A 17792-nucleotide genomic window follows, 5' to 3' on the forward strand; every position below is an offset into this window, starting at 1 on the left:
AAGTGCAGACTCCTGTCTGTAAGGGCCCACCCATCCAAAGAATCAAAACAGCTTTTCATAAAAATTAATCCAAGTTATGAATCCTGTCATGTGAAGCCCATCGCTCTCTGTCTGCTAACTTCTGCCACACTTCTCTCATCCTGCACTGCGTTTACATTACGTTGCTGCCTTCAAAATAAAAGCGCACGTGACGTTTGTCGGAGCTAGATCAAATGAATGAGGTGTATTTGATATAATTTGATATTTTTTATAAAAGTAATATTGTTTGAAATAAATAAATAATAAATAAACTTTTTCATAGTAGTTTCAGTTTTGTGCAAAAGGAACTCAAGGCCTGTCTCATATGGATGCCTGTCCCAAATAAAGGCAGGGCCAATTCAGTGATTTTAGCAAGGCTATAATTCAAAAAGTTTTATAGTAATTACAGTAGCTACCCAGAGAGGTTGATAGGAGAAGTATGATTTAGGCCTATTCTCTTTCCAAAACCTAAAATAAATCCAGAAAAATGTCGGCTGTTGATTGTTCCTAATGTAATGTTAGTTAGCTAACTAGCTAACTTCCTACTGAATGTAACGTAATAAAGCCCTACTGTTCTGCTTTTTAATGATTGTAATAATGAACAGAGGCCTACCCAGCTGTACAGGAACAGTGTTGATCTTTCATATCGTTGTCTTTTGTCTCAATCGTCAGGGGATGCAGTGGTTCACAACTTCCATCTTTCATTTTTTTTCACATCCGTTTCAGTCAGTTTGACAGCCTGAATACAACCTTCAAATGTATAATGCAACTGCAAAACTGTCTGCTTCTTTCTGAGATCGCTTTTTCCAACAAATTTGACAATATTTCTCCAGCTCTGACAGTTTGTCGGACATAGCAACAGTAACTAAGGGGGGCGGGGCTTAGCGAAGGGGCAATTGAACAGTGTTGAAAAGGTAGCCCTTTTCGTACATTATTTCGTACATTAAACAGCATTATTAAATATTTTTTCTTGGGTTGAGGCCAACCTGTAACAAAGGTGAGCCCACAGTAGTACAAGCGTACGACCAGTAGCTGATGCGTGAGATGGGGTCTGACAAAAGGAGGAAAACTAAAGTTGAAACCAATTCAAAACTGATTGCACATCAGGACAGATTATGTGACTGAGCCACAGGTTAGTATAAGTAATAATATAAAATACTAATGTGTACAAACATCAACAATTCTATTCTTAGTAAAATTTAAAATAAAAAAGAAACTACTACCATCTGGGTGTTATTATTTATTGTATTACTGGATAAATTGGCATTTTACTGTTCTTTCTGGAGCTAATTATAACTTTTAGATAATGTTGGGTAGTTTCATCTGTGGTAGTGAATCTTATTTTATAAACTGATGTTATGTAAAATGGTAATTTGTAATGTAACTCTTTTTTATGTTTCATTATGCGTCAATAGCACCTCAAACTGTATTCATATGAAATTTTGCCCAGCCCTGCTATGTGTTGTAATATAGTATACATGCATGTACATGTCAGTGATCAGGGCCTCACACATTAAGTTCACACAGGACCTCGCACACTAGGATCCGTGTTTTGAGGAACCGTTTTCCCATGAATCACCTCTATTTTTCATTCAGACAAGAGCAACAGATTAGGCGTGAAAAGTTTACTTGATGCATTCATAAATATCATATTATATTTCCCCAAAGGATACACGTGAATTGTGAAAAGCAAAGCCCTTGTTTTATAAATGGGTCTTGATCTTTTTTCCCTGTGGAGTCCAACAGGTAAACCATTAGACAGGCCTGCACGTTCCTCCTAATCAATTTACACAGCTTAAAACCATTCATCTCCATATCCCCATTTGACTTCTATATTAGATGCAAAATGTCAGATACTGTAATAATGGTGAAGCAGGGCTCAGGATTATTGCTTTACCCGTTATCTTCCTCTGGCGGTCTGCCAGATTCCTCTCTTTCTCTGTGGCAGTACATCAGTGTGTTGGAGGAATATTGTGCTCTGGGTTTTAGCTAGCAATTGTAATACAACTGACAGAATCTAACATGCCATCTAAATATAAAGAAGAACTTGACTTATTTTGGGAAAATAACCTGTTTGCTTTTTACTAAGAGCCAGATTGATTGCTTCTCTGTGTGTTCAGTACAATTTGGGGATTAAGCTTAGTTTAGCACAAAGGCTGAAAGCAAGGGGACGCTGCTAGCTGTCCCAAAAAAAAAAGAAAGAAATTCCCAAAATGTCTTAAGTAAACACATATTACATCTGTTTGACTGATGGGTGTATAAATAAAAACAACATGTGAAAAAGTGCAACGGAAACAGACCTAGCAAATAATTTGGAAGTATGAAGTATATGATTAGGGGCGGCTGTGGCTTAGAGATAGAGGTAGAGCGAGTGGCCACCCACTAATTGAAAAATTGGCGGTTCGATCCTCGGCTTCCCCCAGCATGTCCACAACCTTAGTTTCTTTCTGATGAGCAGTTGGCACCTTGCATGGCAGACTTGGCCAATGTGTGTGAATGGGATGAACGTCACACACACTGTGCACTTTGAGTGAAAGGACAACTAGAAAGTACACTCCGTTTACCGCTTAGACGTAAACACGGCAGACAAAATCATCAGTCTAAGTGGAGTGATGAGGACACTGTAATCTTCCTGAAATAAATATGCCACACTTCCATTAAGTTTTTGCTCTTCTGCAATGACTTCATGGCACTGACTTAGCGATCTCGATGAACCAACTCTGAATATTCACATAACTGTAGTGGTTGGAAAAGAACATTTTGCAGAAGTTCCAAATCCAAATGCAGTAAATTTGGATGGACACAGAGTTGAGTAAACAATCTCACCACTTAGCCCATTTAATAGCTATTCAGGAGCTTTCAGCCATATCACATGATCTTCATTAGAAAACGGAGTCTGCTCATTGCCATGGAAACAACTGCTGTTGCTTTTTCGCTGTGTGTGTGTTAGTTGCTTAGCTGTAAGAATAATATTCCAAGGAACTACATTCTACCAGGGTCTCCGTTATCATCATGTCATCATGTTATCATGTCATAACGGGGACCCTGTTCTTGAAAAGAGATGTTGCTGTTGATTATTGATGTCACTGGAACTGACCGGTTACGTCTCTTAGCTACTAAACTGCAGCTTGACTAAGCCATCGAACTAATCTAATCCTGTGATTTATTTGACAATAACAGCTAAAAAAAGGCACAGTGGTTCTCAAGTGAGTCATATTAGATCATAGATTCTAAATACCTCATTTCAGTACTGACTATTAAGCATCCATCTTTAGATTTTTAAGACAGGCCCTGAGACAAAGCACCAGAGCACCATTTTCTCCTGCACGTTCAGACTCTTACTGCAGTACTCCTGCAGATGATCTAACCATTTAGGCAGGATTAGTGTGTGCAGCTTAAGTTAATGGGAAGTGAGTAGTAGCCACGAAGAAACACATGGAAGGAAGCCAAATTCATATGAAAACCAAACTCATGTTTTCAAGAGACAGACGAGCAGGCTTGGAGACAGCATGTTGAGCCACTACTGGACTTACCAAAATAAATACTAAAACTGCTGAAAGATGTGATCAGGAGGAATCCATTCAAGCTCCTTCAACGAAACGGAATGTCTGGAAGATTAAAGGACAAAACAGGGAAGTTTGGAGGGCTGTTTGGACAGCTCTGTCTGTCTTATCATGTTTGCATGTACAAACACGCTTGCAAGCATGTCCACACGGTCTCACAAGTACATGCACGCACACACCCCTCAATGGTAGCTGTAATCCAGGAGAAGATATATAATAGAAAATGCACTGTATCAGGATTAGGATATATCTGTGAACCATATGTGTTTCTGTGACAGATGAGATGTTGACGATGATGAAACAAATTTCATGAAACAAAAACAGTGACTACATCTTTATATATTTTTGTTGATGAATAAACAGGAGGCAAAATTCATGTAGATCCATGACTTCTTTTCCTGCACATTGGGACATCTCCCCAGTAGCCAGCTCAGTTTCCCTTTGTTGGCGCATTACTAAACTTTTTTGCAGTTTACCACTGTCGCCCGTGACACAAACAAAATGGGCATCCATTCATAAACACATTGCTCCATAGTGCTATTACTGGTCAAAAATATACAAGGTACTTTAACCATAGTTCATTTGCCATAACCATGATCTTTCATAGCCTGCACAGACATTGTAGAAAGCAAGAATTTAAGGTTGGCACTGGGCTTAATCCTGGTTTTGAAGAATTGTCCATCATCAGTGTTCTTGTCTGGCAGCAGAGATGCAGTAGCAGTGTAGCACTAACAGTGCTGGAGCCTGGAACTAGCTGCACCAGCTACAGCCTTCATGAGCTGTGAGGAGGTGACAAGAAAATAAATCATAGCAAAAGCAGAGCTTGGCAGAAAAACGCATATATGTTTGGACCCACTTTTGTTGTGCAAAGAACGAGTAAGGTGTGTAGTAGCGTCAGAAAAGATCATGATGGCATCTTGACATTATTTGGGTCTTTCACTTTGAAACAAAATTGGAAAGGTTCAACAAACGTGTTCATGTGTACATAGTAATTCTGAATAAAATGTTTCAAAACTACACAAACAAAAATAGATAATAGATCATTGTTGGCCAATTAAGGCTACACTGTTTAAGTTCAGGTGTGCTTTACTGATTGGTAGTGTTCTCTTATTTTCCTGAGAGTATTTCCTATGACGGTTTCATCTAAAAATAAATATGTTAATCACAAAGAGTTTAATGTCAAGATGTATTCCTTAAATTAGTACCACTTTCTAATAAGGCAGCATTTTATAAAGGTTTTATAAGTTAATAATTACTGACTTTAATAATGGGTAATACATTTATTCCTAATGCTTTATAGATAATATTTGAGCACTTGCTAGCCAAAATATGTTAACTTACAAATATTCTACCTGGAATTAAACCAAGCCAACATTTCTTGTAGAGTAGATTTAACAGCATGGACAATTTCCAATTAAGTTATCATTTATACAGTCTATACTTATGAAGCAAGGACTTTTCAGACATTTTGAATTCAAATGGCAAATCTCCATCATAATGTCAATGCCATGTTTTCTGTTCCATTGGTCTAATTATAATGCATTTACTCAAGTTTGGTTCAAATAAGATGCTGTAGATTTGGGTTTAGGGACGTGTCGCTCTGGTAAAAAAACAATTTTGAGCTGGCTTTGTAAAACAGAAAAAAAAAATGTTTTATTAACGTCTTAGAACATATCTATGAAGTCATGGGTTTCATCTTGTAAAAACCCTTTATAAAGGCTGCCTTTAGTGGTACCCTTAAATTCTGTGACATCAGGAAAGAGAAAGAATCATTCTTAAATCATATAATCTAATTTGTTTCAAATTAAATCAGTCAGGTGGATTTACCCTGGGAGTCTAACTAAAATGCTCATGCATGGTTCAAAACTAGACTAAATTATTCACAACATTTTTGTCAACATTTATTAATGACATAAGAAAGACTAAATGTTTCTGGGTTTCTTTGACTAAGCTAGAACTACGTTTTCATTAACAAAAACAAAGATGTTGTCTAATCATGACCTAAACTCTGAAAATTCTGAGCTCACGATTATACCTCTCAAAAATAACTGATCAAATTAACACCACCCAGGGTATGACAAATTTGAAAAACACTGCAAAGGACACCCAAAACTTCGAGATTGTATTATATTTCCAAAAATATATGTACAGTCTATTACAAAGGTTACAAAGCAAAAGGAATTGTCTATGTAACAAGAAATTGTCTAATTAAATGATCTTATAGTTCTACTGTTGGGGAAAATACTTTTGACCAGTGAATATTCTCAATACTTTCATCACATAAAAATAAATAATAAATTGACAATTTGTAGTACTGTACAACAGACTAAAAGGCAAAATCAAAACCAAGTCAAAGTAAAGATGGAAATCCTATAGCTGTCTTTGGTCCTAAATGAAAAATTATGTACAACTGAAATCTTGTGGGTGGCAATAATTCATCTGCGAGATAGAAAAATATAGTGCATTTTCAATGTATTCAGAGCTCTCTACTGAGTAATAGGTGTAAAAAACAATATAAATAAAATTTACAAGTTTTACAATTAGAACATATACAAAGATTCCCTCAAATCTCAGCTCTCTGACACAATCAACAGTGCTGCACTCTTTGGAATTACCCACCACCTCGCCAAAATGGTGAAACTAATTTCCAACTGCTGAACCACAAGATTTGAAAAATAACTTCATACTCTATCTACTATTCCTGATTCCTACCAACCAACTAGATCTTGCAGGTTTCTGTTTTTTATTTTTTTATGTTTTATTCTTTTTGTGTTTTTGCTGAAATAGAGTCACCACAAAACCTTTTTTGTCCAGAGTTAAGCAACCTGAAGTTTAAAATGTGGATGAAACAAGCTGAAACAGACAGTAAAGTGACTTTGTTGGTGAAGGTTACAGGTGATGTGGACGCTGAAGTGATTGTATCCTGGCCTTAATCTCAATTTGGCTCAAACTGCTATTTCCCCAGCAGAGGAAAAAACGGGACAGAGGCATTCCACCCTGGGGTGTGAGGGGCCTCTGAGGGCCCGGTTTAAAACAGAGTAGGGGTGAGAGAGTGTGGTGCCTGTGAACTGCAGAGTTTTGTGCTGACTGAATGACTTTATGCCTGTATTCAATTCAAAGGCCTGGCCAAGGCCCAATTGCTGAGCTCTGCTGTATGGATAAAGGGTGTGTGACACAGGGGCTCAAAGCTGGTCAGGGCTAAGTCCTGGTGTCTCCTCACAAAGGTGAGTCCCACAGTCAAAAGTGATCTAAACGTACATCCACACTAAGCAGGATCGTTCTGAAAACACAGTTTATGTTTTAAAATGACGTCCATCCACGTTAGCTGTTTAGATCAATTCCATTAAGACCTCTGGTCTGGCTGGACAACAGCAAGAGAGCAAGATTTTGTTGTCCTTTGTTGGTGAACAACAAAACTGCATATAACAGTGGCGTCTGTGATCACTAATACAGTATTTTAATACAGCCGAACTTGACAGTTAGTCGCCCTCATTGCCTTTTTTCCTGTTTCTGTTGTCAGACATTGGGACAAGTGTAAAATAGTAATTTGACTGCACCTTATCAATAGTACATGTTTCAAAGGCAGACAGTACTTCCTACATAACTGTACCAATCTAGAGCTGAAACAAATAGTTTTAAGTCAGTAAATGTATAACTGACTGTTTGGTGTTGTAGTCCCTGTGATAGTTATTTGGACAAAACAAGACATCTGAAGATGTCAACTGGGCTTTGAGAAAATGTGATTTGTGATAATGTTATAGACCAATCAATTCACTGAGAAAATAATTGGAAGAGTAATTGATAATAAACATATTAGTTTTATCCAAAATCATTTGTTCTTTTCATGATTGCAAAGTTTTCAGGCAAAATACACTAAAATCAGTGAGAACACAGCTGTATTACTTTTAAAATGAGTGATCACAGAGAGGGTTATGCCCAAGTTATACATTCCCCATCCTCATGTCTGTGAGGCCGGGGCGAACCATCTGCATGCAGACCCAAAATATATGTACATACGTGAACACATCTGTCTTTGCAGCCGTGCACATCTGCTCTCTACATCTGTTTTAGGACTACAGCTACCCCTGTAGAGGTGACAGACCAGACGCTATCAAGGTAGGCTTACACCTTCTTTGTTTCTCCTGCTTTTCAGCCTTTTCAAAAGGCTCCACGCCAGCTTCGTCTGGACAGCGGGCCAAAATGGAGAGAAAAAAATGTGTTTTCAAATGTAGCTGGCTTAATGTGGACGCAGTTTAAGAGACAATGGAGAGAATGAAGAAAGCTACAAATAGATGTACTGCTTGTCAGTGAGCTCAAGGTTGATTCCTGATGTACTTAGGCTTTTCCTATGCATTTGAGATTAAACAAGTTGACAGAAATGACTGTAGCTGTGAAAATATAGATTTATCTCTCAGTTTTCAGCAGCAGTGACAGAATAAGTTATAATGGTGTTCTTTCTTTTCTGTAAACACCACTCCTCTTTACATGACAGCCGAGTAACTCAATTTTCTTATCAAAGAATGAATGCACTGAAACATACCTCGACATGGAAACTTTATCTCTTTTTTGCATTTGAGGTGGAGACAGATGGCACCGAATGGGCTGATTGGCTTTTAGCACATCATTTGCAAAGCCCCCTCATGTCTGTTCTCCATCCAAAGCCAATGGAAGAAAAGACGAGCAATCTAAAAGACACCTTAATGTGCCGTCACATCTACGCCTGTGAGGATGAGCGGCAGAGACACATGAATAAACAGGGGAGCTGCATGGCTGCCCACAGAGCCGGGACGGTGGTCCTGCATTTTCAGACCCAAACCCTGAAGGGCCTCTTTGATTTCTGGGCGGTGCGTTGGTGTCAGAAGATGATGTCAGCATGGCTAATCGGCACCTTTGTAGTGTGAAGGGAATGGCGCCTCTTTCATCTCTGCAGCCCCTCAATTCAATATTTCCACGCCATGTTAGATTTCCATCAAACGTTTAGCATATCATAGTGGCAAAATGCGACATGATTATTTCTCTGATGACTTGGCACGGCAGTTTTCCGAGCACTTTCCAAAAGGTACATTCCTTGCCTTTCCGGCGATGACTGAATCTTTCCTAAGGGTTTGACTCGGCATAGCACACACATGTGAGAAAACCTAGCACCTGAAAAACCTCAGGTGAGGACCATTTCTACCTGGTAATTATTGCTCTGTTTAGTCCACCTCTTCTTAGCTGACTCTGTCACTCGTGGCACTGAACCATGTCCGTGCACTTGATTTCACCAGTTCAAGTTCTAGATAAAAAGACATCACACTACAAGGAAAACAAAAAAAATATATAAGGAGCTTGTCCACCCTTAAAATAAACCGCAGAAAGCATTGTCATTGAAGTGCCTAAAATAGTGACAATACTTAATCTAACAAATTTTAAGGCAGTATTACATTTACACCTTTCTTGGATCCACCCTTAAAAAATGTATTTGTAGCTGAATAATGCACCAAAACAAACACTGTGTGCAACATTTTAGGCAAAAAGATGGCAAAACAATTCACGGTGGCTTCAATTTCAATACAATCTTTCAACAGTGCTGCAACATTTTAGTCAATAACCAGGTACCGTTCTGCATTTGCTGTAGTGAACACTAAGCCAAAGGATATTGCTACTCTGATATAAAAGTCTGGTGATTCGAAAAACAGTTCAGCCTCCTGAATCTTCTCAGTGCTGCACTCCTCAATTCCTTAATAAAAAAATTTGAAAGGTTGAAACCATGTCAAAACTCCACTCCTGTATGCTGCCTGCAAACAAGCATGTAAGGACAACATTTTCACTTCAACAGCACATGAAGGAAAACACGGGTCACTGCAAACAGTTCAAACAGTTCAACTGTCAGCATGTGTCAGCACAGAAAGTACCTTTGAGACTGCACCTAAAGAGTTCCCTCTGCATTTGGATAAAAGTTTACCCTGTTGTCAAGTCCAAATAGAAGAGAAAAATTAAACTGCTGTTTGGGCCACAACATATCAATGTGGCAGACAGAAAGAAAATTAGAAAAATGAACAAGTGAAACCACCGCAGGTAGACAAGTTTTTTTGTTCTTTTTAAAGGAAATCCATAGCCATGGTGTGCATTTAAATCATTCATTAAGTTAAAGAAATGTAAGCATCAAACTCCTTTCCAATGCACCATTTGATATGTGGTTGAGTTCATAAGCGCTTCTAAATAAAAAAGAAAACAAAGTAACAAAAAAGGGAGTTGTCTCGTCCAGGTAGTTTCTCTTTTGTTGCTGTTTTTTTTGCCCTTTTCCTCTCTTTAGTGGCCATAGAAGAGTTGGACCACAATCCTTCAGTGAGGAGCAAAGGAATGCTTTCACTCCAGACACAGCCGAAAGAGTCAGACATAACAGATGTCCATTTACTTTGACGATTATCCCGGGTACGTCCCAGGCACTGCTCCGGATGAGTTCTGTTTTTGTTTTCACCCTTTGTGATGCAGCCCGTTGCAGTCCATCACACCTGGACACCTGTGCCGTGGAGATGCAGCATCTGGGCTCTCATAGTCTGTATGCTGCTCATGATCTTTTTCTGATGGCCCACCAGTGTGATCCCCAAGCTCATCACGTCCCTGGAAGACAGGACAACACATCAGTATGGGGCAAACCAAGTCAGATTTACAGCCTCAGCCTTTTCATTATTCTGAGTGAGGGCTACAAAAAAGGCAGCTAGACGCAGCAGTCTTGTTTAGGCATATCAATAAATAAATTTGAGCATCAACTTCAAGGATGATGTAGGAACAAAGTATGACAGAACATCAAACCTGCTTTATCCTGTGAGAGTTTGGATCAGTAATAAAGCTTAACTATCACGCACAAGTCTGTTTAAATTTGTTGTGTTAACAAAAAAAAGTATTTATCAAAGTGATGAGGACTACTGTGGACTGAGTCTTTTACTAACTCAGGTGTTTGAAAAGGTGACAGTCCAAATCTACAGTACCTGACCCACCTGAGACTCTGACCAGGTCAGAGGCTTCAACATTTAAGCTTTTACAAACCTCCAACTAAAAGAGAATCTGGAAAGATGACAGTTCTTTTGTTTGATAAGCCACAGCTCTCTTCTAGTCTGTAGTCAGTTGTAACTTTGTACTAGTTGTAATTCTCAAATACAAGTAGTTTGGTAAAAAAAATTTACAGAAACACTTTTCTCACTAGTTCCAACCATGTCTACCTTGTTGTTGATGTTTTTCAACCAAACTCAATCATTTGGGCAGTCATTCAATATCTGGAAGAGTTGTGCCCTCTGAAAGGCTTTTAATTTGAAATATCTGTGTAGAAAGTATTGAATTTCATTTAGGCACTCAATGAAGAAACTGTAGAAGCTTGTTTATAAATGCAATTGGATTTTTTTTTCTGATATTAAGACAAACTCAGAACAATAGAGCTGTGGTTATAACATGAACTTGTTGAACTGATGGAATTAATGCGGTGGAAATGGACAACAGATAAACATGGAAGTGTTGGGTTTGCAATAACAGCAAATTAAAACAGAAGTCAAACAATGAACAGGGTTGCTTCTTATTAAAATATGATATCAAGCATACAAATGAAAGAGGAAGGAAATTAGGTCCTGTCTCTAATATAAACCAGCTACAAATAAAGGTCTGGTTCTCTCTGCAGTTTGGGTAAATAGAATTCCAGGCCACTGTTTGAAAATTGATGCCAAGTTACAGAAACACATCACCAGAATGCACAATGCAAAAAAGGTTGATTTGTTTACACAGGATCGTATAGAAGGATGTGAAGTGTAGGTGAGTTCACAGTCTAAATGTGGCTGGTATTAATGTTCTCTACTGATGTTTAACCACTTGGGCACTTCATATCTACTTACTCGATTGACATCCTGGCTACAGATTCCAGGGAACTGTAGCCAGCTGCTGTGAAGTTGTCTCTGTATCGCTCCATCTTGATGGCTTCCAGCCACTCTCCCACTGAGCGGAAAGCGGTGAAGTCTGGTGTGCTCTGATCTAACAGTGGACTAATTGGTCTGCGGGATGAGCACAGAAAGATGTTTATGTCTTATGTGAAAAGGAAACGTTCCACTGAAAACACAATCAAGCAGGAGACGAGACAAAACGACAACCAAAGGCATCCAGCGGTGCAGTAAATTGCGAGAAGAGGGGAAAAAAACAGCTGATTGGAGGCTTCAATCAATAGGAAATTAACAAACAGATGCAGCATGTCAGCTTTCTGCTTCTGGAAAATATTTTTGTCAATACCCTTTCAATCTGAATACATTCACCCCATACAGTCTCCATATAATAAAGTGCTTTTTCGCCAGCTGTAACCTCTGAGTCTCAATTTCACCTCGGAAAAAGTATGTTCTGACTGCAAATAGAATTCATCTGACAAATGTCAGAGTGAGGCCTGGAGTTCCCACTGCACTTAAACGTACCAGGAACTCATTATAGAGATTGATTCAAAAGCCCTGCTATTGACCATAAAGCCATGGAAGCTGCTCTGGGGTATTGATCCCCTGGGATTTATCTTTCATCTGTGAACTACAGGGGCTAAATCATCCACTGGACACTTTGGATCACCCACTAATGCGCTAAAATAAAAATTAAAGTTCTTTATTGCATGAAGCCACATTTTAAACTCAGTCATTTGAAGTTTTATTTGCTCACCTAGTACATGTTCCCACTGGGGTTTTCAAGGTGTTAGGGTTGCGAATCATCTTATCAAGGATGCCAACTATTTGATCGAATTTGGGTCGTTCGGCTCTGTCTTTCTGCCAGCAGTCCAGCATTAGCTGATGCAGGCCTGGTGGACAGTCCATTGGAGCTGGAAGACGGTAGCCCTCCTCTATCGCCTTTATTACCTGGAGAACGCAAAACAGATGAAGTTATTAGTATCAGCATTTAGTATTATCCTAACCATAAAGTGTTTGTTGTATCAGCCTAATCCTAACCCCTTACTCCTGACTCTAACCCTTTAGAACCAACCTTTAGTATCAAGCTAACCTTAAACTCTTTAGTATCAGGCTAACGGTTTCTGACAAAGTGAATAATTAACTACGCTTCATGTACATTTTATCCTTTAATCACCAAGTTTATAAACAGCAGCAGCAGAGCTTAATCATTTCTTAATCATTATATACAGCAGATGTCCGTGGCCCTAACCAGATTTGATGGTTGTGTGCCAGTTACAGTGAATGGGAACATGAGGACTCAAAGCAGAACTTACTGAAAGTAACTACACTGATGAGCTTTGAGCAGTAATTGTGGAGCGACAGGTTTCTCATCACACCCCATTCCATTACCACAATATGCCTCTCAGATATTAAGTATTTCATGTCTAACAGCTTCCTCTATTGAAATGAGGCTGCTGAGATTTTTTTCTATACTGTACCTGCCCCTTCTAGAGCTATTAATGAATTCCATTTCAATCTTTGAAGCCTGTCTGCAAAAAATACTGCCTGAAAGAGAGTGTTTTAAAGGGCCACTTCACAGTGTTTACATTTTATGTCCAAGTCAATTTACCAAAGGAGTACCACTCCTTTTGACGCCTGTGGAAACTGTTGTATGTCTTTCTTTGGCTCTAGAGGATGGTTGTCAAGTCTGAAAAAACTGGGGCCACGGAGTTTAAAAGAGCATTTACCAGGCGAGAAGGGTCTAACCAAAAACACTATAATATTGTATCATGGGAAATGTTAAAGCCAGTCATTTTGGAACGTGACCAATTCTAGGGACTAAAAGTGAGCATATCTTTGCCTCTGCAGCATCAAGTGTGCCCTTTCTTTTGTAATATCTGTCTCCACATTTGTTCCCCCAACTTTATGGAGAATTGTTGGAGGACCCCTTTAGGAAACATGGCCTTGTTTTATTAATGCTGTCCATCCCCTCTGTCAGTTATGACAAATCTTGGGTTTATCCTATTGATTTAGACCGCTTGGAAGAGAATGTGAATGTAAATGGATGGAAAGTCTTCATTAAAACAGTTTATTGCAGTAGCCCAGACAGACTGGGCAGGGTCTGGCTGTGTCAGAAATCAAAATGCTTACAGTTTTTCTGAATAGCCACACTGTCATAGAGTGGGGGGAGCTGCAATGTTGTTTCAATATGTGGATAAAGGTGCAGATTTTTAGATAGTCTCTCCTGAGAGGTATTAAAAAAAGAAAAGAAAAAAGAGTGCGAGAGAGAGAGAAGTTCAAAGCCTGCTTACTTTCTCACCTCTGCACAGCTGACCAGCTCAAGTGGGTGTGAATGTCGAATTGCCAGTTATGGAAAGTTAACCAAAAGGTCAGATACAGTCCCAATGTTGGAAAGATGTGAGCAAAATGTTATAATAATTCATAGGTGACATAGGTGATGTAAATTAACTTGGTGGTCACATTATGTCACCTTAAAAATGTTTTGCACACTTGATTATTGCATGTTGTATTGTGTGTTGCTTGGCACAGTCTGAAAACAATCGCCTGCCTTCAGTGCTAAACGCTGCAGCTAGGCTTTTAAACTAGGAGATGGCCTCATATTACATCCATTCTTTGTCTCTTCACTGGCTGACTGCAAGTTTTAGAACTGATTCTAAGATTTCACTGATGACCCTAAAGGCACTACAGGGTCATGCTTCTGGTTACATAGTAGACATCTAGAAAAGATCATTCCACAGAGCTTTTAAATCTAATCTATTGTCAATCCGCATCATGTATGCAGTTTAGCACAGAGTTCATTAAAAGTCAATGCAGTGAGAAAAGTAGGTGCAGCAGGCTCTTTGTTTTGAGCCTCTAGCTCCCATTCCCTTATTGTGTGGATGAGGAGCTGTGTACGTTTCTGCATATGTTCATCAGCTATTCCTGTCAGGACCACTCATACAAGAATGAGTCGTGGAGGGAAAAGGTGTCATAACACTGAAACTGTTGGGGAAAATGCAAATAATGTTCTTCCTCCATCCCCGGAGGATGTTTGCTGACATCTTGACAAAGCGCAAGAGTTCTGACATTGATGTCTGTCAAGAATTAGAGCATCAAAACACCACATACGCCACTTTACGGCGGCCTTGTTTAGCATTTCTAACACGTGATTGTTTAATCAGCAGGCCTCTGCTTTGGAGCACCGAAGAATCTTAATCATGTTTAGCCATATAGGAATTTTAAGGCCAGAACTCGCTCGCCTTTTCACATAAATCAAAATGTGTCAAGTGTCCGACAATAGAGAACAGCTTCAAGTGGTCTGGCTCAGTTGGACTCCCTCAGTGGGAGTTGGCAGGAAAGCAGGCAACAGCACTCAGAGAACTTCTGGTGAGTCAATCATGATAGCAATTTGTGACATTTGTAAAAAGAAGTGTGGGTAAATGTGTTCTTTGAAGAAGAATAGGGTGGGCAATGTCAGGAGTCAGCTATTACAATTTACTTGATGTTAAGGCAGGATTGGTACAAAATGATCATCTTGATTATGAATCACGATTACCCGTGTGAGTTTTAGAAATGCAATGAGTTTTATCCTAATAGAAATCTCTAAATTTCCCTTCCAGTTCAACCAACACCAGCAGACAGAGATGTGAACATTCTGAGACTCTGAAGCACTGTATTTATGGTGTGTGAATTTGTAGCTTTTTTTCAGAGCTGCATTGTACAGAGCCCTAATTGCGCACACAAGATTTCTTCTGCAAACAAATAATCAAGATAATAACTTGTGCGCACAAGATAAAAAAATATGATCATCTTTGAGGACATCGGGGCTCTGTAGCATTGCTACAAGTCGCAGGAACTAGAATACATTACTTTGACTGTATTGTGCTTGACAAATTGCTGTATAGTCACTCCTATTTAGTAAGTATTATCGTATCACTTAACACCAGTGTGTTGACTCATCTTGTATAATGAGGTACAAGAATAATGTAAACTAATTCAGTACACTATATTTTACACCGAAAGGTATCAAAACACCCTTAAAAGGGATCATTTAAGAATAATTTCTGAATGTGTAAGGAAATTGTCAAGAGTTTCAAAAAAAATCTTTGGCTGTAACTATTATTTATTTATTATTGTGTTATTTAATCATTTTGATTTGTTTATTTGATTGCATTTTCCTGTCAGATGTTTCTTTTTTTTATTTTTAATTTAGAGCAGATTTTTAAAAAGATGTTAAAAAAGATTTTTAAAAAGATGTTAAAAATCAAAGCAGCAGTCGATATCCTGACTTTTCGACACAAGCATGGGTCCAGCTCTAAAACTCTGGGTACTACATTTGGACTGGTAAATGCCCATTTCTTTCTTTACCTTTATTTAAAAAATGTGTAGTCTCTCAGTTCAAGCTAATATAACATAATGACATTCATATGACATGATCGGCATACCTATGTCTTAACATCCCTGACTTCTATGTCTAAAATAAAATACAATAAAGGAACAAGCAACAAACTGCACTCACTTGTTGCTGCATGTGTAATTTGTTCAGCACTGCGGCTCACAATGGTCACATTACTATAGTCATTATAAAGCATTAAGCATGACAAGTGTTTTTCATTGTTATTTATATTAATACTGTACCAGCATCATGTTCTCAGGTCTTTTGTGCGGGTCCTATTTCAGGGATGTTTCTCCTTCAGATGGATTCAAACTGCACAATAATAGCAAGACTTCTGAACTAATTAGGCCCTAGGTTAAGTCTTCACCGGGCTGTACTTGCACGAAAGCCTTGAACAAAACCCACAAATGTTTTAGTCGGATGACTTCATTAGGGATAAGTCAGGATAAATCTGTCACTAAGACAGTAGTTCTCCCAGATTAGAAGTAACATCCAACACTAACACTCTTTATTTGTAAGCAATAAATGATTAATGGTGTAGAAACTCATCAAAACAAAAACGTCAAGAAATAATAAAAATGATAAGATTGAACCAACAGATATTGAATCTTAAACTATATTACAGACAAAAAAATCCTTTAATTTGACAAGAACCACTGAATGTTTGGCATTTTTGCTCGAGAAATTACTTCAGTAATTAAACAATTGTCAAAATTATTGGTGACTCATTTAGTGTCTATTGACTATTTGCATCAGCAATAATACTGAAAATGACCGGACTGGAGTACTTTAAATAAAAATGGTTTTAGGTGAAAATATCAATTTAGCAAATGAAGTGAAGATGTCTTATCTCCAACCTAACCCTGCCTTTCACAAGGGTTACAAAATCACTGACAAAGGTCTGGGATGAGAATGTGTACTTGTAAAGATAAATCACATCTTCAGTACAGATGGAATAATAGTAGTCCAGCAGCAGAATGATAACACATTGTGTTAGTTAGTTAAGGAATTTAGTGACTCACATCTTGATTGGACATATCCCAGTAAGGCCGTTCCCCATAGGACATGACCTCCCACATAACAATGCCGTAACTCCACACATCACTTGCAGAGGTGAATTTCCGATACTGTATGGCTTCTGGCGCGGTCCATCGGACAGGTATTTTGCCGCCCTGTTCAGAAAAAAAACAGATCAGTGGCTGGAGTAAAAATCACATTCATTAAAGCCTGAATCTTCCCTTACAACAACAATTAGACAGTATAATTACACACAGGTTGGAAACACAAATGTAAATAAAAACAATGGCACCACTTTCAAGTAAGACCCTCTGTGGATTTATGAGCTGTAACTGATTAATTAAATCATCATTATTAAATCAGAGCTATAGCTCATTCATAAGAACAACATGTTCTGTGACAGATGACTGGCAGGTGTTGCTGCAGTGCTGCAAAGCATCTACAATAAAAACCATTAACTGCTTATTTACTTTTCAAACAATTTTAAATTATATTAAAACATTTACTTGTAAATTACTATTTAAATTACTATGTATTTATAAATGCAGACTTCATGGATTATTACAATATACAAAACTCAGGACCTTTTGTGAATAATAAAACAATTGTTTACACATTTATCTCCATTAGAAGTGCATTGAAATATTGCCCTGATATATTGTTTAACATTATACTTTATAGTTTTTACTTGAAATATTGGCTTGATATTTTGTGTAATGGTACTCGGGCTGATTTGTTGGCCTTTTTGCCTGAAAAACTACTTAAAATTTCTTAATAGTAGCTGAAAATAGGTTGGTTGATTAATTCACAAATCATTCACTTGACTAAGACCCATGTCCATGACCCAAAAGTTGCATTTGTTGTACTCTGTGCTGACAGTGAGGGGGAATTCATCATTTTCTATTGAGTACTTAT

At 38.3% G+C, this 17792-nt stretch overlaps 1 protein-coding gene across 2 annotated transcripts in view; it reads right to left on the minus strand.

Moving 5' to 3' along the window:
- Positions 1-5682: 5682 nt before the first annotated feature.
- Positions 5683-17792, minus strand: part of epha7 (eph receptor A7) — an 82032-nt gene continuing 69922 nt past the window's right edge. For both annotated transcript variants that reach the window (XM_038726207.1, XM_038726206.1), the window contains exons 14-17: positions 16883-17032; positions 12240-12433; positions 11444-11599; positions 5683-10184 (exon numbers count right to left, since the gene is read on the minus strand). In XM_038726207.1, the coding sequence (XP_038582135.1) occupies positions 10070-10184; positions 11444-11599; positions 12240-12433; positions 16883-17032 (615 nt within the window). In that variant the 3' untranslated portion in view covers positions 5683-10069. The remainder of the gene's footprint in view (positions 10185-11443; positions 11600-12239; positions 12434-16882; positions 17033-17792) is intronic.

Source organism: Micropterus salmoides, unplaced genomic scaffold (assembly GCF_014851395.1).
Source record: "Micropterus salmoides isolate LMB-PRFRI ecotype aquatic unplaced genomic scaffold, ASM1485139v1 Ms_hic_scaffold_18, whole genome shotgun sequence".
In the NCBI taxonomy this organism is placed as follows: domain Eukaryota; kingdom Metazoa; phylum Chordata; class Actinopteri; order Centrarchiformes; family Centrarchidae; genus Micropterus; species Micropterus salmoides.